This window comes from Streptopelia decaocto (genome assembly GCF_964273445.1).
Source record: "Streptopelia decaocto genome assembly, chromosome: 14".
In the NCBI taxonomy this organism is placed as follows: domain Eukaryota; kingdom Metazoa; phylum Chordata; class Aves; order Columbiformes; family Columbidae; genus Streptopelia; species Streptopelia decaocto.
Window position 1 is genome coordinate 10,988,879 of NC_138669.1, and position 26,687 is coordinate 11,015,565.

Below are 26,687 nucleotides of genomic sequence, written 5' to 3' on the forward strand. Positions count from 1 at the left end.
AGATTTGAGAGCCAAACCTCTGTTTAACATACAGAGCTGCAAAATACTACATTGAGGTAAAACAACAACTATGAAAATCAGTGGCTTCAACTGAGGAAACCCTACCATTTAGTAAGTGTCATGTGTGAAAACTGAGCCACTCCACCAGGCCTCCTTGGAAGCTGAGATCCCACTCAGTGTAAATAAGGAGTTTCTCCTCTTGCGGTAACATCCAATCTACCTTTTGAACAATGTTGTTTACACTGTTTTTAGAAGCTGGATGAAAGAAAGGGGAAGAAGAAGAAAATGAAAATATTAACACTTTTTTTTCTCCTCAACCTCTAGAAAGGGTAAATATCAAGTAGCAGCAAAAATCTGTTTAAGATCAACTTTTGTTTTATAAACCCCAGGTTTCATTTTAATTGTTAGGGAGACACATAATAACTGACTTTAACATAATTTTCTTTGGACTATCTCCCCAAAGCCACAATTAATGTAAATACCAGTGTCTCGTTAGTAATTTCCTTTCACTGCTAAATGCTGAAATGCAATGATCCGACCACAAATCACAAAGCAAATAAGCTTGCAGTGCTGTTCGAGCTACATTGTTATTATGCAGTTTGTACACAAGAGAGGTGATAAGGGAGATTCTTTTGTAAAAAGGACAAATCTTTGACTACTTGGAAGAGTTTCATTACATGAGAAAGCAGTAATTCTGGTACCCTTCAAAGCAATGGAGATAGCAGCTTCTAGGGACACACACGTAAACCTGCTTGAAGAGGTAAAAGCAGAGTCAGGTCTCAGGAAGTCAAGAGAAACCTGGTGCAGACATGGGATCAGAGACCAGACTACAGTCTCTCTTCTCTGTTCACAAACCTGAAGGGATTTACTCTTGCTCATGCATTTTCTTCTGTTTCTTTTGAGGGGCACAGTCATGGACAACATACACCTAAAGGAGAAGGTAACTACCAGCCTCTCCATCTCTCTTCTGCATGCTAGGACACTGATTGTGGAAGGAGAAGGAGCCCCGGCATGAACAAGTTTCAGTCTTTCCAGTTTTGCTATCACTATGCATCTCATGTTTTAGCACTCTCTGGTACGCAAAAATACAGGTATTTTAATGCCCCATTTTCACTTCATAACTGGATATAGGTTTAGCAGCTGAAAATACACATCTCCAGTCAAGCAAACAAAAGATTGTACATCCAAATAACTTAAGTAGTTTTCAGTCTCCTATCAGCCAAGATCCCTCTTAGCCAAATCACCTCTGATCTGCCTGTCACAGAAAGAGAGATTTTACTAAAATATGCAACAGTAGAAGATGCTTTCCAGAGAAAAAATGAAAATCTTTGCCTGACATTCAGTTGGGGCATGCATAGCAAAACAAAATCTGACTCCATGACCAAACTGCCATACTTGGTGTGGCAGGACCATTCACTACAATACACACCAGGGACATGCTTCCAACACTGAGTCTTCCTCCATACAGATGCAGCCAATATCACTCTGACCAAGTAGAAATCCTTGGGGTTTTAACTCAGCTTTTTATAAAGTGAACAGTTCCATCTCTGTTCTTCCATGCTGCTCTATCAATTAGTCTCTCTGGAGTGGTTAAAGAGATGTCACCTACCAGCAGGGCAGAGCTGTTGTTCTCCCAATAGGGCCTCAGGAATCTCTTCCAAAGCAGGAAAAGTTGTCGCTAACAGCTGTGAGGAAGAAGATGGAGGGATAATTAAATTAATCCCTTTGCCTTTCTAAGCAACATCCTTCTATATCTGACCAACTTGCAGTTTAAAGTCTACATCTCTTCAGGGTGAGCATAAAAATAATAAGCACGATACCTTGTTTTTAATTATAAGAAGGGTACATGCCAAGAGGAGAAATAATTTGCTTGTGGCTCTGAGACATTTGGACATGAGGAAATGAGGTGCACAGCTGTACTGTAAGCTACAGTTTTCTGCCAAGTTACTTTCTGGACTCCCTAGTGCTGACCTTTGCATGGGTTAACTTACTCTGCTGGTGGAAGTTTGCTTCCCATACCCCAATATGCAAAACCATAATAGGTTATCATGCCAAATAAGCTAGTCACAGCCAGCTCAGGTATCTCTGTGCTGTGTTACTGTCTGCAACATAGACATTTATCACATTTTAGGTCAGAGATTAACACCTAATCCCTTTGCCACGTTTCCCTGTAGGAACTTCACAGGACTAAGGCTTTGCTCATCTCTACAACCAATGGTTTTGCAAGGCCCAAACTACTTTGCAAGGATTATAAAACCTGTTTGAACTTGTACATTTTCCCAGTCACGAAGGGTTGCTCAGCATCCCCCCAGTCCCACAGGGCTGGAAAAGAAGCCAAAAAAATAAAAAAAAAAATAAAACAAACAAACCAACACATACCCCAAACCATCTTGGAAAACAAGATCATCTCAAAAACTGATCAGATACGTATGGATACAGACACACAGAAGATGAATTTCTCATCCTTGTGTATTCATACATTCCCTTTCCCTTGTCATTTTTCCTCTTGGCTATTTCATTATTCTAACTCTATACTCTGGGTTTTCATATGCTCCTGGTGTAAGCACCACACATCCCTTTCGATCTTGTTCTTGCCATGTAGTTAAAAGTGTCTATAGATGACTCGCAAAGGCTTGCGACCTTGCTGCAGTACATTTCTCAACATTAAGCTCCTCCAGCTCCCTGTTGATCCAAATCACTCTTAATTTTATTACCCTCCTTTGTATTGCCTGACTCCCTGACCCTGTAGTTTACGGTTAGTCCAACCCTCATGTTTCCATCAGAAGACACTTCTCAGCTAACATTAGATTCAAGCCTTTTAGAGCTGCTGATGCAAGAAAAACCCCTAAGAAATCCTGAAGGGTGGAACTGGCGATACTAACAGCACAGGAGCAATAAGCTTGTTCCCTAGCAAGCATGATCAAAATGATGGATCTTGCCAAAAGTGTCAGTTGCCCAATTTTTATTCTTACTAAAGCTATAGGGTTTCCTTCACACCCTTTAATTACTCAAACCTTACTTAAGGAACGTGGTTCAAACAAACAAACATGAAAAAAAAAGTTACAACAACGTAGCATGATCTTGACATACAAGATGTCAGAACCATTATAAGCCCCTTTATTCCAGAATGATGTCTTTTGTGCTTAGAGGCATGCTTGCTATTCATAGATCTACCGCTCAGCTGTTCCAGTTTTTAGTTCTGCATAAATGCCCACTCATTATGTCCAGAGGGTTTTGCCTGTAGCTTTGTGTTTGTAGCCTTGAGGCAAATGTCTTGATGGCTTAGGGAACTCGTAGCGAATGACCAAATAACATTGGATTTTCCACAGCAACGAAGCCATTATGGGACAGCATTTCTATGTAACAGCACCCTTCAGTGTGCAATCATTATAACTAAGGATTTAACCAGGCTCTGGGGACATAACAAAATCACTTTGAAGCCAAAAATCCACAGTGAAATCTTAAGCATTAGATTTCTGAAATGCTTCTCAGAACTGCTTGAGTCAGGCAGCCTTGTCAGTTACAGTAAAACCAAGTGAAGAAGAAAGAGTTTTATGCACATCTTAAGAATGAATCCAAGTATTCAAACCTGTGCACACAGAATGTGTGTAGGAACTGTGCAGGATGCATTCCTTGCACATGCAGTTTTTCGAAATTGTGTGTGGAGCCATCATAAGCACACACACAAGTCCTAATTAATATTATTAAGCACAGAATTTTAGCTATTGCTAAAATTTCCAAGTATGCTGCTCACAATTTTGAGGAAAATCTGTAGTTAGGCTGTAGGAGATTACAACAAGCTTCTGCAATCCTCATAGCCCAGGGAATCCAGAGACTGAAACCTGGCCCATTTCAGTCGTGACAGTCCCCACTGACTAACAAATTGATCTGGTAGGTTCCTGCTGAATTAGAGGTCTGTGCAGATCAGGTTTATGACAGAGAAAGAAGAAAAGTTTGTGATAAGAAGAATCAAGGATATAGCGTAAGCACTGGGTGAAAACAGTGTTACCCAAGTGTGGTGGCTTGACCTTGAACTGCAGCCACCCAGCTGCTGTCACCCCCTCCTCAACAAGGGAGAAAACAAAATGGAAAAGCTGATGAATCGAGATAAAAGACAAGAATATCCCTCACCAGTCACTGTCACGAGCGAAACAGATTTGATTTGGGGAAAACTAATGTATTGTAAATTCAAATAGATTTGGACAGTGAGAAACAAAGGCAAAATTAAAATACTACCTCAACTCCTTTTTTTTTTCCCAGGTTTGACCTCACTCCTTCATTCCCAACTCCTCTACCTCCCACCCAATTCCCAAAAAGCACAGAGGACGTGTGGAACAGGGGATCCCCTGCACCTCCTTCCCCCTTACACTTTTCCTGCTCCATCCCAAATCCTCCATGGGCCACCAGATGATCTCTGCTCCAGCACCTTCAGCACATCCTTGGGGATGGCAGAGATGTTTATCATACTTTTTCTCTCACCCCCAAGCATCATTTTGCCCTTTCTCACACCTGTTTCCCCGGGGATATCCCAGGCTCAGCTGTGGGGCTGTCGAGGAACCAGCTCAGGTCAGCCCCTCACAGAGGCCCTGCAGCCCATAGCCAGCACCTGAGCACAGACACCCCACACAGCAAGTGAAATACAAACTAAAGGAAGCCTGGGTCTCTCCAGTGAGAGAATCTCTCAAACTGGAAGGGAAATTATAGTGAAGAATCTATGAGAACTTCCTCCCCACTCTTTGCTCTGTGAGGCTCAGGCTGTACCAACATGGAGAGTCCCCCCACACCCATCCCAAACACCCTCAGTGCCGAGAGCTGGAAGAGGAGCTCATGCGGAAAGAGTGGCTGTTTTGCTGGGGAGTGCATGGAAATAATCATATGCAGAGCAATCTGTGCAAGGCAGCCTGCACCCCTTGTCCACAGACCCCATGCGGGGCCGTCGTTAATGAGCTCCCAGTCACTACACATGAGAAACTCCACCGGTGCATCCGGGAGGTGAAGCAGGACACCTGCCTGCTGCACATATGGCCGCTTTCTCCCAACAAAGGCAGGGAAAGAAATTTAGCCGAAGACTGAATGTGGAATGATGTGGTTCAGAGAGCACAGTGCCCCAGTTCCACCATTACTGGGAGAGCAAGAATAAGGCACAAGCTTCTTGCTGGTTCCTTCCACCCCTTAACACAAACCAGCCCAAAAAGAAGCCAACATTTTACCCAGCACATTTCTCTGAGTATGAGAAGCTATGCTTTGGTAAGCTGCAGAGATGCTAAGGGTTGGATAAGGGCTGCATTGATGAGGCAGGAAGTTGAAGCATGGATCAGAAATGCGTGACCGCATGGAAAAATCAGAGGTGTTCTGAGACAAGTGACCCTCTTGTGTAATAAGGTGATGTGGTCCAGCACTGGAATGCAATGGAAAAGGAGCTCCCAGTCACATCCCTCCCCAGTTCATAACCCTTGATCACAAGGGCTATCATAGTTTGACATGACTCAGAATAGCTAACTACAGAGCACGGATTAATCTGACTGTGCATCTTGCCCCAGATACAGCATGATTTTTGCATCTCCAAGAAGGCTGGATTAATAGCCGCAGCCAGCAACATCACTGTCACAACAAGTTAGCACTGCCAAGAGAGGTAACAGGAAGAATAACCTCTACACTAGAGAGGCTTACAAAACAGTTCAACCCAGCGGCATCGCTAGGCAGTGTTTTAGCCCAGCAGTGACTCACCAGAAATGCTCACATGCCCCTCATGTGCAGGAAAACACTGTGGAAGTTTCCTCTTGGCAAGTCCTGCAACAGCCCCGCCACGGCCAGGCTGCAGCCAGCACAGCCTGCAAAAACAGTTGTGCATTTTACCCTCAGCTTCTTCCCTCCCTACGGATGCAATTTCCTACCCACCCTGGTGGCTCTGGATTTCAACCCTGATGGAAGAAGAGAGTCTGGGCCTCAAGGATTTTTTTAGGTACATATTTTTGAGAAGGGTGTACATTCTTTGACAGCTTTCCCTTGTATTATAAGGGTTAGCTGACACATGCCAAAGGGAACACTCTTCTTTCGTAGTTATTAAAAACAAAAAGAAAGGAGATTAAGAAGTTCAGTTCTCTCCATTATGTGCCCAGTTCAGGCTTTATAAGTTTTCAGATTTCTTCCCCAGGCACAAGAACCTTCTTTCATTCAAACTGCTCTTTTTGATACACTGGGAACCACAAGTTTTATTGTCTACAGAGTACTTGGGACACAGTCCCAAAGTTGCCTACATATAACAGCCTTTGAAGCCTCAGACGGGACACAAGAGTCAACTAAAGAGATTTTCAGCAACCAGACATCAAGTCACCAGCTCCAGGAATCCACTCTCACACCCAGCAGCACTGGTTTGCTTGACTCGTTCTTGTAATGTGGCTCACTAAGCTCCCAGTAAAGGAGATTCCATAACATCCCAGCTCCAGCGCACCATGTAATAACCATTTCCACCTTTCCGAATGGAAGGCATGTTGACATCCCTAAACACACACTCACCAGGCCATGTTTAGGGTTCAGGGAACTGCATGTAGGAACCACAAAAAGAGTCAGCTTTTCTTGTGTCATCCCAATAACAGCAATACGATCACACAGCCCATCCCGGATCTGTGCAAGGACATACTTTAAAAGGGAGATACAAACCCCAGTGAAGAAGGGAAGTATGGGAGTAAAGAAGCAGAAAAACTTAGAGATGCAGAGTGTTGCAAGTTAAATGAGCCATATTAACACAGACATGGAGTTATTCCTCCATGCAGTCCTCTCTTTCAACAAGTTTGTTTCCTTTTTTCCCCTGTTTTCAGGTTTACATCCTGGTTCAAGGCAGGAGATTTCACCCTCCTCAACTAGTAATTTTATGAGACTATTTCACTAGAGACGTGAAATGTGAAAAGATATAGAAAAAAAATTTTAGAGTTAAAATTTTTCACCACACACAAGTCCAGTTCCTTGTACAACCACTTTATACTGGCCACGCTGACAGTACAGGTTTCCTATCCATGGCACTTTCCCCCCAGGACCACAGTGCAGGCCCATTCACACCCCTCAACTCTCCTATGACAAGCAGCTATTTGTTTTTTTAGATGTCATCTTTATATGCAAAGTGCTTAGGTACTTCACTGTTATTTATTTCAGTAAGAGTTAGGGACCCTAAATATGTACCTGATCTGATAGATACTTCAGATGTAGCTCACCATGAGGAGACACAAATTTACACCTCCTGCATCCAGAGCAAGCAGCTGCCAGTGCCTTTCCCTCTGCACAAAGAGATGAATACGTCCATGTACTGGGGCACAATCATGGACAAAATTGCCAAGTCCTGGGGAAAAGCTGAAACCCGTATCTTTGGGAGTCCTGCAGGGAGTGGTTGAGTGAGGAATTAGTAAGCTAAACCTTGCTAAAACAAATCCTCTCAGGAAATCCAATACTGCCTCTCATTCAAGTCTCTTCATCACCTACAAGTACAAGGCTGTGCTGGCAGCAGTTTGTTCGGTTCAGTTAAACCAGCTATTAAAATCGTAGCCAGTTCCTTAAGCAACAGCTGAAAATAACTTCCAGCCAGCTCTGCTGCCCAGCCACCCCATTCCCAGAGAGGGATCTGGGCACCTGCCCTACCAAAACCCAGGAGCCCTATGTACCCTCAAGTTTCACACCTTTAGGGGAGAAGATGACTGAATTTCCAAGACCACTTTCACATCCAGCCAACAGGAACACTTTTTGCCTTCTACCCTCCCCAAGTGGTGAATTTCTCTGCCCTTTTTTTTTTTTTTAGTGGGAGGGGGTGTAACAGCTGTAGCTAACAAGGTCCCTGGCCATCACTACACTCTGGGCTATCTATCAGACTTTCACAAGTATCAGCCAGCATTTCTTAACACATCACAGCAGAGACAACATCCAAGCTGTGCAATTTGCTGGATTTTTTTTCTGCTCACCTCCACATACTTCTCCACTAAAGAACTCTTGCAGGATTAGCCCCTGTGGGAATCAGTAAGTGCAGGAGGCACATACGGCTGAGCAACAAGCTATCAGCAGACTGATCCATGCGGTGGCCTTTCTATAATACAAAATCCCCTCCCAACAAGCCACCACTGGCCATGTCTGCAAGTAAAGTGCATTTCTGGAGATCATAGGCCATTTACTGACCTCTGCATTAGCATCCAAGTCACCCACTGTAATTAAGCAAAGTAAGAATGCCTTGGTTTTGGGACTCGACAAGCTTTGGCAACCCACTCAACACCACAACCCGGCTGTGGAAGGAAGGTTTTCTCCTGCGTGTGGCAACCAGCAGGTTTGGAGAAACAGTTCTTTCAAAAGGGATGAGTTTCCTCACCACTAGTCCAATATTTGCTTTTTGTTCATGCTCCTACCTCTGGGTTGTTGTTACCCCATGTACATGCACACTATGACAGATTTCCAAATTAGACAGTAACCCTTGAAATCATTTCAAACCCAATTAATGATGCTGTCATTTTGGAAACCACAGGTTTCTGATACCCCATTTTGCAAAGCTCTTTCACCTATTTTCTTCCCTTTTGTGCAGAATGGGAAAAAAAAAAAAGTTTCCTCAGTTTTAATCTTGTAAAACACATTATGCAAATTTGCGGGTTTTATGTAAGATGATGGCCCACGGCCATATCACCCCTGGCCCCGGCTGTGATCTCGTTAGATCTCCCAGCCCCAACAGGCTGGGACCTGCTTGGCCTTGGCTGCGAGACCTCTGGAGCCAGCCAGGTGCTGCCGTGACTCAGCTGGTGGCCCCACCATGTGCCCACAGCCACCAGCTGCCCCAGCACCACCCGCCATGGCAGAGCCCAGGTCCCCATGACCCAGGGTTCCAGAGCATCCCCATGTCCGGCGTTGTCTGGGCATTGCTCGGAGGGAAAAACACTTCCAAAGGGAAAATGTTGAGGTTTTCAAGGAGGTGGGAAGGGAGAACATTTGCCCTGTCCTGAACAAACAGTGCTGCTTGAAGCAATCCAAACAGCTGAGCGTGCTTTCCCCTCCCACCCCACGTCTTGAGCTACCGGAGAAAAATGAATGGAAAGGAAAACCCTTAATTGATTTAACACGTTTCTATCACCTCTTTAGCTAGCACCCAACAACTCATTCTCATCCTCACCTTTCTGACGTGATTTGCTATGCCAAATACACAAATATGAAAAAGGGATTGATTTTAGCTACACTTACATTGCTTTTCGACACCACAATCACAAAAATCCTGAAGAACACCAGGCAGAGATCATTTCTACTTCAAACTTACTACAACTTCTTCCCCCAGTCTCACAGTTTTTCTGGAGTGAATCCCTGGAAACACTCTCTGCAGGGAAGGTAACAGGAGAGCATCCCAACGGCCTTACCAGAATCTTATCAACTTTTATCTTCCACCAGACAAAGCCACTAAGTACAGGCGTTTATTTGCCAGACAATACAAAGATTTCCTACTATTGGAGCTAGAAAACAGTACTTGAGGCTCTGAAGGGAAGACCCTACCGTTTTCCTACAAACATGCATAATTTTACTCCTCATTTAACGTCTTCACAACGACCACATACACATGCAGATGTGCCCTGTCTACAGCCACTGGACACACTGTCGTCAGCCACCCAGAGCAGACTAGAGACAAGCCTTACCTGTGTTGAAGTGATGGTGCTGGAAGGAGCTCAGCCCAACAGTGCTCAGAATAAAAGTGTTTCAGGCTCCTGGCAGCTGCACTGCTGAAGCTAATCAACCCAAAACCCAGCTGATCCCACTCACTTAATCAGATGACCTCACAGCCTAATTCCTAAATATTCTTTAGCCTGGGCTTCTAGGAAATTGTGTGTGAGGTCTGGAAAAGAGTAACCACTGAAGTAAGGTAAAAGTGGTAGTTGTAAGTAACGCCTCTGTCCATGTTACATCTTTGCCAGAGCCACATTTACTACAGCCTAGTTAAAAGCTATAAATTTTTAACTTAATATAATAAGACCTCAGCTGTGAAAGAGCTTTTTCCTCTGGCAGGGTGAGAACCTGTCTGCATTGATGTTTTCAATAATATCTCCACTGGGGTTTCTTGTTCGAGGTCATAAGGAACCAGAGCCTCGTCCAAAGCGCTTCTGCTATAGAAAATACCCAGAGTCAGGCTTAAAACCCAAATGTTACTTGGGTTTTTGCTGTACAATGTAAGAACCCCCTGCTGAGAAATTTGGTGGTCATTGCTTTCTTAGGACACCCAAGGATAGATGTCTAAATTCAGGACAGTGTCTTCTGGCAGACCTGCCCTAGGTCTCACTGACACATCAAGCCATTGGGCTTCCTTTGCACCTACCTGTGCCTGATCTCTGAAAACACACGGTTTCCTAGCATCTCCAGCTCTGAACATCCTCCAGCTTCTCTCATATGTTTTCTCTGGATTTCGCCACACCTTAGCCTTAAATATAGAGCACCACTTGGGGGTAATTAGAGATTCTTAATTAATTAGAGTTATAGATTTAAGGATTCAAAGCTTGACAAATGAGCTCAGGTAAATTGTGCTGCAAGAGCTGGAGAAAATTACTGGTCCCAGGTATGTGCCCTACCCTTCTGCTGGAGGTTAATTACTGTTTCTCTTGCACGGCCAAAACCACATGCGCCTCCATCCCAGCCGCTCCAGCTCACAGTCCAGCACCCAGCTCAGCTCCAGCATCATCCAGCAAGCCATGGGCTGTGCTCTGCCCCCGTCCCTCTGTCCGTCTGTCCCCCAGCAGACATGGTGGAGCAATGGCTGAGGATGACTCTGTACCTGAAGCCCTGGCAACAGTGCATATGGCTGCAGGTCTTCTCCTTTGCCCTTCATGGAGTTTTCAGATGTGTGGTCTTCCAGCAGCAAGTAGAGGGGTAACAACTTGACGCAATGTAAAGGCTATCATACTACCTTACAAAGCAAAATAATGCATTTCACTCAATATGCCTCAAAACCTGCACTCTTCATGTGGTTGGTTGGTTGAGTTTTCCTCTCTTTGGAGTCGATGTGATACAAAGGAGGAAGGACAGGACGAAGACCTGGCAGAAGTTTTTTCTGGTCCCGGATAAGATGCTGTCCTACCAGAGGGCTGCAATCAAACGTTTTCCCTTCTTTTCTTTAGCATCCCTGTCTATAACAAGGCAGCTGACATCATTTTAGACCACTTTCTGTTCTAACTGAAGAACCCTTTCAATTAACTAGTGGGTTTTTTTTTATTTCAGTGATCAGCTGAAGAACACTACCTTTCGGATCCTCTTAGCTTAAAGTGCTATTTTCCCCTGTTTTGTGCTGATTGACCTGGAAATTACAAGCTCTAAAGCTCACCTAAAAGCTGACTTCTATTATTTTGTCCGTTGTAGACTGTGAACTTTCTGCTATATTCAAGAACAAGTGTTTCTGTTTCATGGCAGGGGGAGCAAGTGTGTGTATGATTACATGTTTTTAATTTTAAATCATGGATCAAATGGAATATTTAGAGAATGTGTCATGGAATAGTAGTAGCCTGTGCACAAGGCCTTCATAAGAACCAGTAAAAAAGGGCTGTTTAGCCAAATGAGAGGAAAAATGGAATATTTGTGGCCAGCCCTTACACAACAATGACCCATGGAAAGTAGCTGGAACATCCTTGTAAGACACACAAGAACATCCAATGAATGCAAAACAACGTCTGAAACTCAGAGAAAGCTTGTTCATATAATCCTATGAAAGCGAAAATGAAAGAGGGAGAAGGCAGCAAATGATATAGAACAGGATTTAACAATTTGTTAAAAATAGGATTCCAGCGTAGGCCCCGTGTAATTTCAACAGAGCTGGTCACCCATGCAGCTACGTGGATGATGTGACATGAGGCAGTAGGCAGCAGCAATAACCAGGCACCACAGAAATGTTATGACAGACCACAACTGCTTTGGATAACACACAGATTTTGCAAAGACATGTATCTGGTTGTGGCCAGGGTTTAGGAACAAATTCTCATTTGCACGGTGCCGTATGCATTTCTTGTGGCTCAGTGCCAGGCCTTGGGTCACGGTCCCAAGGGACCACAGAGCACTCAGCAAAACCAGCTCCAGGTTCCCTGTGCAAAAACCTGCAAACATCACTGATCAGAAACATGTTACTCTTTGGAGATTTCTTTCAGTGAGAGGGAAACATCTTTGACCTTAACCTCATAATATTATTGTAGTGAAGTAACAATTATAGGACAAAAATCTTAACAGCACCCCATTTTTTTTCCTTTAAGAAAGGTGTTTGGTTTTGGGTTTTGTTTTTTAAAACCAAGATCCTATTGCAGAACGTGTGCCGGAAGGCAGCCCAAGCCCGCTGCCAGGGCTGAGGCTGCACACCATCAGGCCAAAATAACTACAAGGATGTACATAAACATCACATGCAGGAAAAAATAGAGAAGAAAGGGCTACAACAAATAAGCACAGCAGGCTATCACAGCAAGTTAGACCTATTTCAAGATGCATTGCTGGGTTTATTTGTACTGCAAAAGTCTGAGGGAGCAGAGGGACAGACAGCAGTAGGGCTGCAGCAAAGAGACAAGGTGAGACAAACCGTTTGTAAATCACAGTGAAACAAGTGAAGGGTAAAGCAAAAACTGAGTCAAAAATGAAGTAAACTGAAATCAGTTACTAAAAACAAAAAATTCATTCTTTTTTCCTATTATGATGTGTTACTAGCTTTGCATCATTATTTCTCTCTGAAGCTGTGAACACTGGAAAAAAAAAATTAAACTGAAAGAAGCAATGTCATGAAGTCAGGTGATTTAATGAGATGGGGCCTTGAATAATCACTGAGTTTGCAATTAATAATCCGTAACAAGCCGGTTGCCCGTCAGGTGACAGGTTGCAGAGGACGTGCCCTCGGCTGCGCGGGTGGAAGCAGCATCGCTCCCAATGCCCATCAGCTGCTGATGGCCGGGCAAGAGATCACTGCAATATTCTATTTCTCCCCAAGCTATTTTTGTACTGAGTGACGTGAGTTCAACTGTTTTGTGGATATGTATTAAATAACATTTTTGCAGATGAGTAATATTTAAAATGACCATTTCTGCTTCAGAATTTTTACTTTTAAATCCTAATAGTTTAAAGTCATCTTCTCTTAGTATAAAGACCAAACACATCATTGTTGTGGGATGAGGGCAAAGGACAAGATTAGGCAGAATCATTTGAATGTTCCATTTTCAAAGGAAATGAAAAGCGGAACTTAAGAGGAGTCTTACATTGAACTTTTTCTTTCAGCCAGCTTGGGAGTAGCCAATGTAAAAGCAGTAAAAAGAATGACATTTTGAGGACCGGGAAAAAGCAAACAAATACCTTCCTGTGTGCTCAGATAACTCTGTGCTTTTTAGTTTTCTCAAGAAGTTACTAATCTATTAGTTTCATTCAGATTAATCATTTTGGATGACAGACAAGTTCAGGTCAGAGTTTAACTACTTTCTTCAGTGAAAGAAACAGAAGAAATTGTTCTTGTTTCTTGCTACTGGCACAGCTTATAAGGTAGTTGAGCCTCAGAATAATGTACCATCTAAAACATACAGTAAAAGGATTAAGGTAATGGAAACTCAACTTTTCTAATGTTCCAAACATATAAATAGAACCCGAGTCAGTACATTAGACAATTGACTGGCTTTGCTTGAATGCACACAGGAATAAATGGAAACATCCTTATTTCCTATCCCAAGGGGCAATTATTTCAGAGCCTGGTTTTGTGCATTAATAAAAAGCAAGATTCCATTGTCTGGTAGCTAAAGTATCTTACTATATATGCTATGTAAACAGAAAAAAACAGGAAAAAAAACCCAGAACTCTAGCATCACACTCTCTAAACAAGCTCTTGCCATATCTAGTATTTTTCTGTTTAATGTGTAAATATATATAATCAGTAAAAGTATATTAGCAGAATGGTACATTGTATATTTTAGAAGTTCTGTTAGTCATGATATGCCCTGGCTGCACTGGTGTCTACAGATGGTCCAAAATCTTTATTTCTCAAATGCTACAACGAGTCTAACAAATGCAAAGACAGGAATTTCACACCTCTTTAGGAGAGAAGGAGACAGGATTGCAACTCAAAAACCAGCTCTCCTCCCAGCTCATCACTGATATATTCATTCATTCCTTTGCGCTTCCCTTTCCTTTCTTCTCCCTGCACACCTTCAGTAGTTCACCTTTCTCCTTTAAAGATGAAAACATAAGAATTTAAAAGCAAAGTATTCAGAAATGGCACATATTGCCTGTTTTGTGAAAGGAACACACTGTCGGGAGATGAACTGAATTCCTACTCACAGTTCTTGCCTAGTGCTACCATTCAGTTTTTGCCCAAAGGCTGAGTGGGTGTTAAAACACCAAGGACAGACTAAAGCCCAAGTTCACATTGTTGCCTTTTCAGAAAGTACTAAAAACAAAACAAAACAAAAGTTTCTCTTCAGGAAGGTTAGTTTGGCTGGTTTGCATCCGTGACGCCAAATGCCACCACAAGCCTCCAATCCTGCCTCGCCAACACCGCACAGAGCACTGTGGGGACTTGCTGCAAAACGCTGTAAACTTCCTCAAATCAGTAAAATTGGGCTGAAACCAGATGGGAGACCTATCAAATTTCACACGCTAGGATTTTGTAAATATTTGTCATTAGAGACAGATTATTCTAATAAAGTCAGATTCACTAGAAGACAAAGCTGGAAAGATTGATTTTTATTTAGAGGAAGCCTTGCAGTTTGTGTTTAAGCTGCGTATTTAAATAGGCAGCTAGCTTGATAATGACATCTTAGGAAATGGAAAAAAGATTCTTGGAGATACATAACGTGTTTAATTGAAACCATTAGTCGTACTGGCAAACAGCTTCAGATTTCTGTTCTGTTAATCCGAACAAAGTGCTGCAATTATGACTCAATACATAGTGTCCTCTAGTGCTACTCGGCCCACATTCCCAAAGTATAGAAAGAAAACAAAACTGTTTTCAGTTAACAAAACATTCCAAGCTTCTATCCAGAATACTTTTATTATATGGTTATCATATACATCAGAATTATAGCGGGAACATTTACAAGAATGTAAAGATAGTTCAGAACCTCCATTATTCACATACACACTAACTCACACACTCATTTTGCATGTCTGGTCAGTAATCAGGTGAATGATGCACAAAATTATTGCTTTGTGAACATACACCTCAGATTAGATTTAATCTTCAGTGGCAAGAATTTAGATATGGAAAAAAAAGTCTTAAATACCCTGTATAACATACCTGTGCATAAACCTAAAGATATGTTTAGCTTACCCATAACCTTTGAAATACTTACCAAAATTAACATTTGAAACCCATTTATAAAAAAAAAAAAGGTATTAAAAAGTTCACCATTATTTACAAATCCAATTAAATTACACATAAATAAATATTTACATTCAATACACTGCTTCCCTTAATACACATTAAGCCTCCCTGGAAATAATTTTTGGCCTTAATAGGCAAAAAAAATAATTAAAAAAAGTTATGTGCCTATTCTTTCAAGTTTCCCCCCCAATTTGAAAACAAGACAATATAAATATGTGAATAAAGCTGCAATATCCTTAGACACAGAAAGCAAATTTCTAAAAGCGTTTTCATTTTGTACTATTCCTTGTTAAAAAATATCAAGATAGTATCCACTGCAGCCAACATTCCTGCAGTTTTCAAAAGCCTGAATATTCCCATAAAAATAAGCATGGCAAATGCCACCAGATAACTTTCAAATCTAGCAGGATTTTAGTACTCTCCTATGGCAATCTGAAAATAAAGAACAAAATAAAATTTAGAAAAAAAAAAAGCACAGAAAAATGATACTATTTTCAGGTGTTTATAAAAAGTTTTAATGTACATAAATCTATATACCATTGTGTAATACTGCTTTATTGTTATTGTTGCATTTAGAGAGAATAAAACCCTGAAATTGTATCAGATAACAAATAGGCTTCCGTCTAAAATCTGTATCTTAAAACCTATACGCGAAGCTGGTCACCACTAGATACTTAGGTGTGGAAAAGAAATCTAAATATATCGCTTTGTATATTTCCATCAAAACCCCTTTATAGCACCACTTTTACAGCAAAGATTTCAATACACTTGTACCAGGTACTTATCTTCTGGTCATTCCTTCCACAGATCAGGGATACTGCAGCTTTTAGAAAGACTTGTCTCATGGATCCAGGGGGACTGAAGATCCTGAATAAGATGATTAGGTTTTTTTTCTCCTTTTTTTCCCCTCCTTTCTTAAAAAACAAAACAAAACAAAAAACCACAAACAAATAAACAAACAAAAAACACACACCAAAAAAAAAAAAAAAAAAAAAACAACAAAAAAACGAACTCGAATCTCTATGTTCCCCCTGGCAAGAAGATCCCAGTCTGTGTTTAGGAGGAAGAGTTTAAAGTCTGGTTTCTCTCCTTTTTACTTCCTGTGCTTATCCATTTTATCAATGGTTTTGTTGGTTTCTGCAGGGCTCTGGTCGCCAGCGTTCATGTACGTTTTGTCTGCTATTTTTAATGCTTCATTTAGGTAGTTCTGGACGGATGTCATGGCAGCGCAGATGGCAGCACTCCCAAAGCCATGTGTGATCAGGCTAAAATGAGTCAAGCAGCCCTGGATGCCAGGGTCCAAGATGGGACTGGGTCTCGTGTTTCCAAGAGGAGTTCTGTCCTGAGTCAGGAGGTCTGTGAATTCCTTGCAAATCTGCCTGCGAGACACAAAGCGATCACACTTTACACTGTGGTGGGAATTTATGCAAAAGCAAATAAAGAAAAATAATGAAGTCCATATCAAATTTTTAGCAGTTATGTGGGCATTAGAATTTTCAGAAATTCATTACTTCAGCAGCAGCACTGCCTGACACTAAAGCCTATTTATTAGCAGCAGCTTTGGGTGAACATTCTGTTATATCTGTGTCACAAAAACACATGCACACTCTGCAAAATAATCTTTCCACCTCTGGTGTCTGGCTGGCTCTGCATCTTTTGCTCTAGATTTTAAGGCAGAAGTGGGAATTTAAGGCTAGTTTCTGTGAGACCTTCCAGAGCTGCACTTAAGTAATTTAGAAAGACTAAAAGCAGCTGAACAGGGGATTCAGTTTAGTTGTGTGTATTATATGTATATGCCCTCTTTAGGGGAGACCTAGGCCCTGATCCTGCAAACACTAACACATATGTCTGGCAAAACATGAACGGTTAATAACGCTCAAGCATATGTTGTTTGCTGCTTGTAAATCTGTCCCCTTGATGGGATTTCACAGGAGCTGAGCAATCTTAACAGAATCATCACTAACAGAATTTCTCAATCACAAACATCTTCCAAAAGATTGTTATCAGTGTTAATAACAATACCAACAATGGTAATACTGAAAAGCAGAAGCAGCAGAACTCAGTAAAAAACATAAGGTTCAAGTTATAGGAAAGAAGGAGACTGTATTTCTAAATTTCTAAGAGTTATTTTCTTGTAAAAGGTCTCTCTTTCGGGAAGGCTCGATTAATTCAGCAACAGGAATGCATTTCACATGCCTGATCTGAGCCTAAAGTCGGAGAAACTCTTGTCAGCAGCTTAAGCAGGCTTTTCTCAGGTCCTCTGCAGAGTGAGGATGCCATCAAAAGCAAAGAATGACACCAACCCAAACCAGAAAACATCTCAGACCAGAGGAGATCACGAACTGAAGGCTTTGTTAAACCTCAGCCTGGGAAGGCTGGGGGACAAGGGGACAGCAAGCACTCCAGCCACTGGTTTAAGATAAGTGTGAATCAACACAGGTATTTCCTACTAGAGACCCGTTCAGTACCTGGTTTATTTACAGGTACAAGTGTCCACACAACAGCCATAACAAAGCTTCTCCTTTAACCCTTCTCCCCTGTTCATCAAGGTTTGCAACAGGAATTTAATTAGGCACAAGTATTTTTCACATCTACCAAAGGCTGGCTTTTCACTGAACTATAAAAATATTCAACTTTAACAGTGAAAACAGACTATCCAGAGTCCCATGGGGGACACTCCTGTGCTGCTGCTGCCATGGAGCGGAGCTCAGGACATGGAGCAGAGCCTTCCCTGCATCCAGGACACCCCCAGTGACTCTTCTTGGAGATGCCCCTTAGAGGTGGGTGAACTATCTCCTGCTCCCAGTCCCTCACTGGTTCCCAGTCCCAGGCCACACCTGCCCTCCAGGTCCCCAACCCCATCAGATCCAGGGGCATCTTTTTCTTCAGCTATCCTGGCACAGTTAAAAGGCAAAGAGAACAGAACTGGTGCAAACTGCTTCAGAGCTACCATCCAGGGTGGTTGTTATTATTATTGGTTCAGACTAAAAATAACTTCTGCCATAACTGAATTCAAACCAAAACCAAATAAAAATAATTGCTTCATCTCCCTAATTAAAATTACACATGAAAATGTACCAAACTACAGTCACAGATACTCACGGTCAGACAAAAGCATCTTTTTAAAAGATATGGAAAAAAAACCCCACCAAAATCCAAGCCTAAAACTTACTTTGCAGCAAGAAGCATATTCTTCCTGTTTGCCATTTCATTGCGGCCCATGTGTGGTCTAGTTAAATATTCGGCCACTGCTTTGGAAGGAAACTCTGTCTCACAAACGTAACCAAAGTCCCGAGCAAGATGTACAGCTTCACCTGGTGTGGGCAAAAGGGAATGCTCATGAAATGTAGTTACATCTATTTAAAATAAGGGGATCAGGGAAATTAAGCAAAGTGAATTTTTGAAGTGTATTTTAGAAAGGGACACTATTTTACCACCATACTCACTATTTTCTAATTAATAGATCAGTGTGTGTTTGTAAGTTTGTATCAAAGAAGAAAAGAAAAAACCCTATGTGGTGACTGCTACAAAAATAAATATCTTGCCTTTATACTGGAAAGAAAAACTTGTGTCTTTATCCAGATTAACTGCACAAAGACTAGGCCAAGTAGTCCACTGATTTTTTGAAAACCCAGCAACTAAATTCCACTTATATAATAAAGTGTTTATCAGTTTGTTGTATTTTCTAAATACTTTCCAATAACAATTTCATTTTCTATAAAAAAAATGTTTAAGGTGTATAATTAAGCCATTTTTTTTTAAATTAAGGCAATTTCATCAGGCTTCAAAAAAAATGGATTGGCATGAACAGCATGTTACCTGTGCGCATGTGCACTCATATACAGTCTCTTAAACCCAGCTTCCCAAGAATGGTTTTAAATGGAATCTGCTATAATGGGAGCTGATGTAGAAGTGAACCAGCAGTATGGTAGTATTAGGATCATTTTTCACTTTTGCTTCTATTCCTACTAAATTGTACCACTACCAGGAGCTGTTTTAAACAGAAATACAAAACATAACCAACACACACATATATATACACACACACCCTTCAAGTCAGCTTAACTGATAGAGGGTCCACATAACATGTTACAGATTAAAGGGGCTCCAGTTTCCTATCAGGAAGTCAAAAGCTATAAATCTCACTTTATACGCTTGTTTATTAGAAAAGCTTTTGAGGATACCGCTGAGGTAGGGCCAGGCACTGGAGTCAGCTGCCCCAGACTTTTCAAGTTTCCCAGTAGGGAACCGAACCTACTGATGTGACGAGTTTCACCCCTTTTCCCTTCCCTGCCTGTCACTGCACACACCATTACAAAACCCGAAACTATTCACCCCCCTCTAGAAACACAGACTGGACAAACTGACACTTCAGACACCTTGGGGTGCAGGAATTACTGCATCCCTGCCAGCATCCCTGCGGCGCAGAGCGAGGAAGAGGCGGAGGAGCTGGGTTGGTGCAGATACAGCTCCGGGATCAAGGGCTTAGTGATCAGATTTGAAGGGAGAAGGGGAGAGGAGCCCCCCAAAGGCAACACAGCTGTTAGTTGCTGCAATGTCCCCACCATGCGCACTTTCAAATAAGCAAAAACCTCCTCATTACATTCATTGACTTCGTAGCTTTTCCATGCTTTGCCTAAAGGATAAAAGCTATACACAAGGGGGAAAAAAGTTTATTTTTTTAAAGACACATTCAAGACTGACCTTCCACCAAAGATGTCAATAGTGTCACATTTGCAGCTTTCCTTCTACCAGCAGGAAGATTCAAGCCAATTTTATCCAGTTTTTCCCTTAATGACCTGCCACCATTTTTTGATTTGGCTCTGTAATTAAAGGGGGAAAAAAGGTTTTATTTATCTTCAGGGAACACTTCTTTTTAAAGATGAGAAATTCCAGTTACTGACATTCAATAGGGTTCTAGTAGGGGGAAGATAAAAAACAGGCTGTCTTTTCAAGTGACCTACTTTTTAAATGCTTTAGTATAAACCAGCCAGGGTGAAACACAGCAGGTCAAAATTAAAACATTTCAAACCGCACTGTTGAAACCAACAGCTGTAGAATGATCACAAGCAAATTAAGTGTATGCAGAAAAAAGGACATATAAAGCATCCTTGTAATGATCAATCAAGACCATGAGAATTAATCCAAAAAAATCATTCCATGGGGAGACAGTTTGTCACAGGAGTAAGAAAGCTCCATGAACAGTTTTTTGAGACAAAAATCCAACTTTAAACAGAGAACAAGAATTGCTGTCAGAGCTGTTAATAGCACTTCTCGAGAAGCAGCAGAAGTGCAAAGAAGTCTTATTTCCAAAGCTATTAGGATTCAGTGTCGTTCGGCTTCTTAAAAATCAGAAATTGGCTAAAAGGCTTTTTCTTGGCTCGTTATGCTAATCTGGCTGCTCACACACACACAGAAGCGCAAGAAAAATCACGAACAATGGACGCGATGGGGATGGTTGTAAGGGAGTTGCAGGCTGCCTACCTTCTGAGCACTCCTCCTAGCAAAGAGGCGTTGAGACACTCGGGGGGCGAGAGCCGCCTCTGAACCTCTGCTACTGTCACTTTGTATTTCGACGTGGAGCTCAGGAGGGAAAGTCTCCCCGGAACCGAACAAAATACTTCATTGGGGTTTATGACCACTCCAATTAATCCATCCTTTTGGCAGGGGAGGCTCAGAGCACTGTTTTTCGTTAAGGAAATGGGACCTGCGGGAGGAAGAGGGAAACCAGGTAATTTTATAAAAGGGAAAAATAAATAGGAAGTGGCAAGCATATTTCCTTTCTCCAAAAAAAGATCAGGAGATGGGATTTCGTTTTGTGTTAAATGCTCATGCCACTGACCCCCGTGTCCCCAGCATCCCCCTGCAGCACCAGGTTCGGCTGCAACCAAAAGGTCCCCACGGCTATTCCCGAACAGCGGTGTTTTGTCACACTACATTTCAAGAAGCTGCTGATCTCAACTAAGGATACTTTTTAAAAAACGCACAAACCCCGCATCTGTGAAGCAGCGTGCTGCAAGTTAGCAAACCCGTGCTTATAAAAAGCCCGATACAACTACATACTTCAAATTAGCATCTTTCAGCTACTGTCAAAAACTCTTTCTGAGCCGGGGTAGGGAGAAGCCTTCCAGCTCCTGCTGGGGTCCATCTTCCACCTCACACAAGCGGAGTTAAGAAACCGCCTCTGGAACTTAATCCTGACAAATTCATAACAGACAGTCCAACAGAGAGAGGGATGCAGCCCAGAAGAGAACTGAAAGTAAAACGTTTCTCGCTAATGGCTTCAGTCTTTAGGTGAATAGGGACAACAAAAACAAAGGCTTTGCAAGGAGCAAACCACAGATCCAGCTTTTCCCTCCCCTTGCGAATCCCCGCCGTTAACCCCCTGTGTTAATGTGCTGCTGGCTCACAGCACCGATCCGAAAGGGTTAAAGAGCGGAGCTCGGCCCCGCTCCCCGGAGGGGGAAAGATTTTTCAGTGGTGCATCTGACAGCGAAATTATTCTCCCATGAGCTAAACGCAGCAATCAAAGCTCTGACAAACACTTCTGCTTTTCCTCAGTTAGGTATTTGTTTGAAGTCTTCAGAGGAAACTTCCACTGATTTTTTAAAGCACAAATTTGTTTAAAAACAAAAGCAGGAAAAAAAACCCTAAATGACTGTAAATTGAGTCAATACGTCTTTCTCCTTCCTTAAAACCTCGGCTAGAAAACCATTTCGATTAAGATAAAGCCAAGCAGGCTTATGCCAGCGAACTCATTCCCTTTTAAAGTCTGGAAAAAAAGTTGAATTAAAAAAACCCACACACACCAAAAAAAGCAAACACTTCCAGCACTAGCAACAACAACAAAAAAGCGGCACCGTGTCCCTTTACACACGGGTATTCCAGGACAGTATTACATTCAGTCCGAGGTCCTGGTTTCGATTAAAGCCACACACAAGAGCAGGGACACTCCGTGCGGGGACGGCCGGTGTCCCCGAGGAGTCACCCCCGGGTTCGGAGCCGAACCGGGATGGCCCCGGGGGTTTGTCCCCAACGCCACCTTCCCTCAGATGGCGTTGGAAAAATCCACCGACAGAGAGAATGTAGTAAAAAAATCCTCCGCCCTCCCAATCCGAAAGGATCCGCATTTTAAAAAGATAATAAGGCGTCAGTTCACCGGTGCATGATTAAACTTTAAACTATTGACAAGGAAAAGTGAACTGCAGTGCCACCTTACTGACCTTTTCTAATTACTGTCTGGTCGTGCATTAGTAAGTGTTGATCTTCCACATTCTGGAAAGAGAAAGGGGAGAAAGTTTCGCACCTCGAAAAGCTGAGAGGGAACGGAGCCGGAGGGGGCTTTTGGGAAACCCACCCCACCCCCTGCGTGTCCCCATTTTAAGGGCAGAAGGGAAGAAAAGGCGGGTTTCGCTCCAAGGATGAGGATGGGGCAAGCAAAGGTGGGATGTGCAGAACGGGACGGTGCCTGAATCCTCAGCAGAGCGCTCGGACATCTCTGCAGCTGGGGAGCGCCTGTCCCGCCCGCCTCCCGCGATGAACAGGGGGCCCGGGGGGGCACCTTACCTGCACCTCCTCCATCTGGTGGGCCATGTCGTGCAGACCCAGGTTATCGGCCAGCGCGGAGGCGTCCAGCCCGTGCCCGTGGGGCAGGAGGAGCTCGGAGCGCCGGTACGTTTCCCTGCGGCCGCCGGCGGAGCCGCTCTCCAGCGCCGAGAGGTGGGGGACGAGACCAGGGCGGGCGTGGGGAGTGAGAGCGGCCGGGTCCTGGCTCTGTCGGTTGGGCCAGGCGCTCTGCTGCTGGCTGGGGGGCGGCGGCGGCGGCTGGTGGAGCGGGTTGATGGAGAAGGGGTCCCCGAGGTGGGAGTAGGGGTCGCTGGACTGGGAGTAAGGCAGCGGCTGGTACGGGGGAGGGAAGTAGGGGGGCTGGAAGTCGGAGGCGCCCGAGTGAGAGAGTGGCGGAGCTGAGCTGTACAGGTGCTGACTGACGGCCGAGAGGTGCGGGAGCCGCGGGTTCCCGTTGCTGCTCCCATCGTGCCGGTCCTGGAAAGCACAGAAGGGTGGGGGAGAAGGGAGGCGGCCGTCAGCGGGGGGCTGTGGGTCAGCAGCGACAGCCCAGACCCAGGAGAACACGCCGGGCGGCGGCACTTGCTGGTACCGGGGAAAAGGGGAGAGCCGCCCGGCTCCTGGCTGGGCAGCCTTCTCTTTTCAAGGCACTTCGGCTAAGGAATCAGCCCCACTCCCAGGGAAGAGATTACAAACCAGTTCTCACTGCTCTCCTCATCACAACCACAACACGCTAACACTCATTCTCGTGCAAATCCTTTAAAGAGTCATTAAAATTAGAAAAATTCAAATCAGCGACGCAGCCCCATTTCCGCCACACTGCCCCGGTTGGGTAAGAGACTCTGATGCCGGGGACTGCGGACTGGCTGCTTAAGAGCCCTGGGCAGAGCAGCCCGGAGGCCCCCGGCACCCAGTCCCTCTCCCACGTCCCCGGGAGCCGTGCGGGACCCACAGCTCACGGCTGCCGGAGCCGCAGGGAAGGACGCGCTTCTCCCTCCAGCCGTCCCATCTCTGCTAGAATCTCCCCCGATTTCAAATCTCAGGAGTCAAAGCTCAAATGTCTACAGTGGGCTGATCCAGGGATTTAGCAGCTTCTGGCTTCACGGTCATTAAAATAACAGGACTAGTTAGTAAGAGGTGAATGGGGTACCAATGGAGCGTGAAGCGGGGACTGCAGCTAATCTGTAGGAGGCAAGCGGGCGCACCGCGACCAATGGAGCCGCGAGGGTGGGGAACGGGGGACACAGCCGCTTTCGGAGAGATCAAAATCCGGGAGGACCTCGAGAGGGGGGTGGGAGATGCTCCCGCGGAGAACAGGAACGTGGGAAGGGCCGCTCAGGGCACTGCCCGGCTCAGCCCGCAGCAGCTGGTACCTGCCGGGCGGCTCCTCCGCACCGCCCGCTCCTCTCCCACCCGGAGCGGGTCCTCGCAGCCCGGACCGGTCCGGCAGGCTGGGGCACAGGGCTCCGGCGGGCTGGGGGCTGCCCGTTTCTGCCCTCGGCCCCGGTTGTTGCTTCTCCTGCCCCCTCTGCCGGGGGACACTTCATCGGGGCGATGCTTCATCGGGCGGGCAGGGGATGCTGGTTCAGTTCTCCCAGCCGGGACTTTCACCCCGTTTTCTTTAAGAGTCCAAAAGACTCGGGAAAAAAAAAATGAAATTCGCACCTCCAAGGAGAAAAAAAAGAGGCAAAGCGGGGATCTTCATTCAGGAAGGGACAAATCCCACACGGCGGGGAGGCAGGAGAGCCGGGCGCCGGCTGGAAGCGAGCGGGGAGGGAGGGGGGAGCGGTGGAGCTCCGCGCTGCCCCACGCCGGAACCCCCCTGTCCCACTCGCGACCCCTCCCAGCACTTCTCACCTCGCAGTCCTCTTCATACTTGACATTATCTGCTAGTTTCCACAACATGGCGTCCAGCGTCCAAACCAGGTGTGTGGTGTCGAAAATAGACGAGAGCTCAGCCCCCCCTCCACGGGCGGTAAATCCACGTCGGCGCTCGGGAAGAGGAGCTGCCCCCCGGACGGAGCTCAGTTGGCAGGCATGAAGGCAGATGACGGACTAAACCTCCACGCTAATGGTCACTCGGGTTTTTTTCCCTGCTCAGACGCCCTTAATGGCAATAGGATTATCATAACTCCTCCCCAGGGATGGCTTGGGAGCCGCGGCCGCCAGCCACTCAGGAGGGAGCGCGCAGCCCCAAGCCACTCCTTCCGCGCTGCCCTCCGCGCCCGCGCAGGGGTGGGGAGGCAGTGCAGAGCTGAGCCCTCCCCCCTTCCCTCAGCACCCCCCGAGAGCTCGGGGGGCAGTCCTGGCCCGCGGGAAGGGGTCATGCGTGGACATTCCCACCCACACTGCAACGAGGCTGCCTCAAAAAGGCTCCCCCCCAACCCCCCCAAAAAGTGTTTGATTTTTTGGGGTGGGGGAAGCAGTGTCGAGTGTCCCCACCTCCCCACACACGTGGAAGGGCTTTGCTAAAATCCGCGTGGGAAGGCGCGGTGCCGGTGCGCCCACGCTCGGCGAGTCCGGCGACTTTTGGGGGAAATAAACTGGGAAAAAGTCCTCGTTGCAAAAGCGAGAAATTCCGAGCGCCAGCCTGAGCTCCATATGCATAATTGTCAAGAGTTTGAATTACTGATTACCACTTGTAAGCTACCAGTGTTTAAGGTATAATTTACTTAATTATCCGACAAGATTATTGCAGTTTTGTTGAATCTCTGGTAGGTAAAGCAGCACTGATTCAGCGTCCCCGATTCAGGGCTGTTTGCATTGTGCCACTGGTTCGTCGCATCATTATTATTTTTATTGTTTTAACGAAAATCCCGCCTGTCTAATCTTTTCGCGCAAACGCGGGCCCGGGGAAGCAGGTGGGAGGTGAGACAGACATATTCGGACGCCGGGAGCACACTTTCATCTAAGCTTAGAAAATACTTCCCTGCCAAATTGCTACCTTTCTGCAGCCATTTGATCTACGCAGTTATGTGTGTCAGACAAAATGAACATCGTTCTCAAAAGCAACGACTTCTCGCAGTGTTTTAAGGTGCATCCGTGTCACTGCTCATTTACATGAGAGGAGCAAGTGTTTGTTTATTGTGGCAGGGACAAAAGATGACCCTGGACAGTGCTGGCTGCGGAGATCTGGGCTATCAGTGCCCTGAGACCTGCTATTAAAGGCCCGAGATAGACTCACGTCTCGAAATTTAAACCAGTTCACACTTTCCTCGCTTTTTTTTCCTAAGGATCAGAGAAGGAAAATAACGAGAATACTAGTTTTAACAACAAGAAAAAGACCCTCACGCACAAAAATTAAAAACACTCCATCCGACTAAATGAATGATCTAAAAATAAAACTGAGGAGGACGGGGGTGCTGGAAGTAACTGTTGGAGGTGTTATCTGCCTTATCTAGCACGCAGGTGCTGATTTGCAGCAGTTGCATTAAGCCCATCATCAGCAGGGACTCCGCATTATCATTTTTGGTGGAGTCTCTATTTATTTTTTTTTTTTAGACGACGGTGTTTTTCTTCCAGGGATGTTTCTTTGAAATGCAGTTCGCGACGATTATTAGCGAGTGTGCTTGCGCTGCTCCTGGCGTCATTAAGACTAGGAATCTAAATAATAAAAGACAGGGGGAGCTTAAAGTTCATTTGTATTAAAGGGACAAGACGGATTTAAAAAGAAACGAGGAAGAGAACCGTCGAGCTTCCCAGGTTTGGGATCAGCTCTTCTTCCTTTCGAAAAGACCCTGTATTGCAGCCACGTTGGTCATTTTTATCATAAACTTAGAAGCAAATGTGTCTT

At 44.6% G+C, this 26,687-nt stretch overlaps 1 protein-coding gene across 1 annotated transcript; it reads right to left on the reverse strand.

Moving 5' to 3' along the window:
* Nucleotides 1–16,421: 16,421 nt before the first annotated feature.
* On the reverse strand, nt 16,422–24,799 carry TFAP2C (transcription factor AP-2 gamma; the record flags this gene model as incomplete). Its single annotated transcript, XM_082065455.1, has 7 exons — nt 16,422–16,707; nt 18,501–18,642; nt 20,033–20,151; nt 20,813–21,035; nt 22,552–22,603; nt 22,895–23,371; nt 24,752–24,799. The coding sequence occupies 7 exons, from the start codon at nt 24,797–24,799 to the stop codon at nt 16,422–16,424; spliced, it is 1,347 nt and encodes a 448-aa protein (XP_081921581.1).
* Between the last annotated feature and the right edge of the window lie 1,888 nt (nt 24,800–26,687).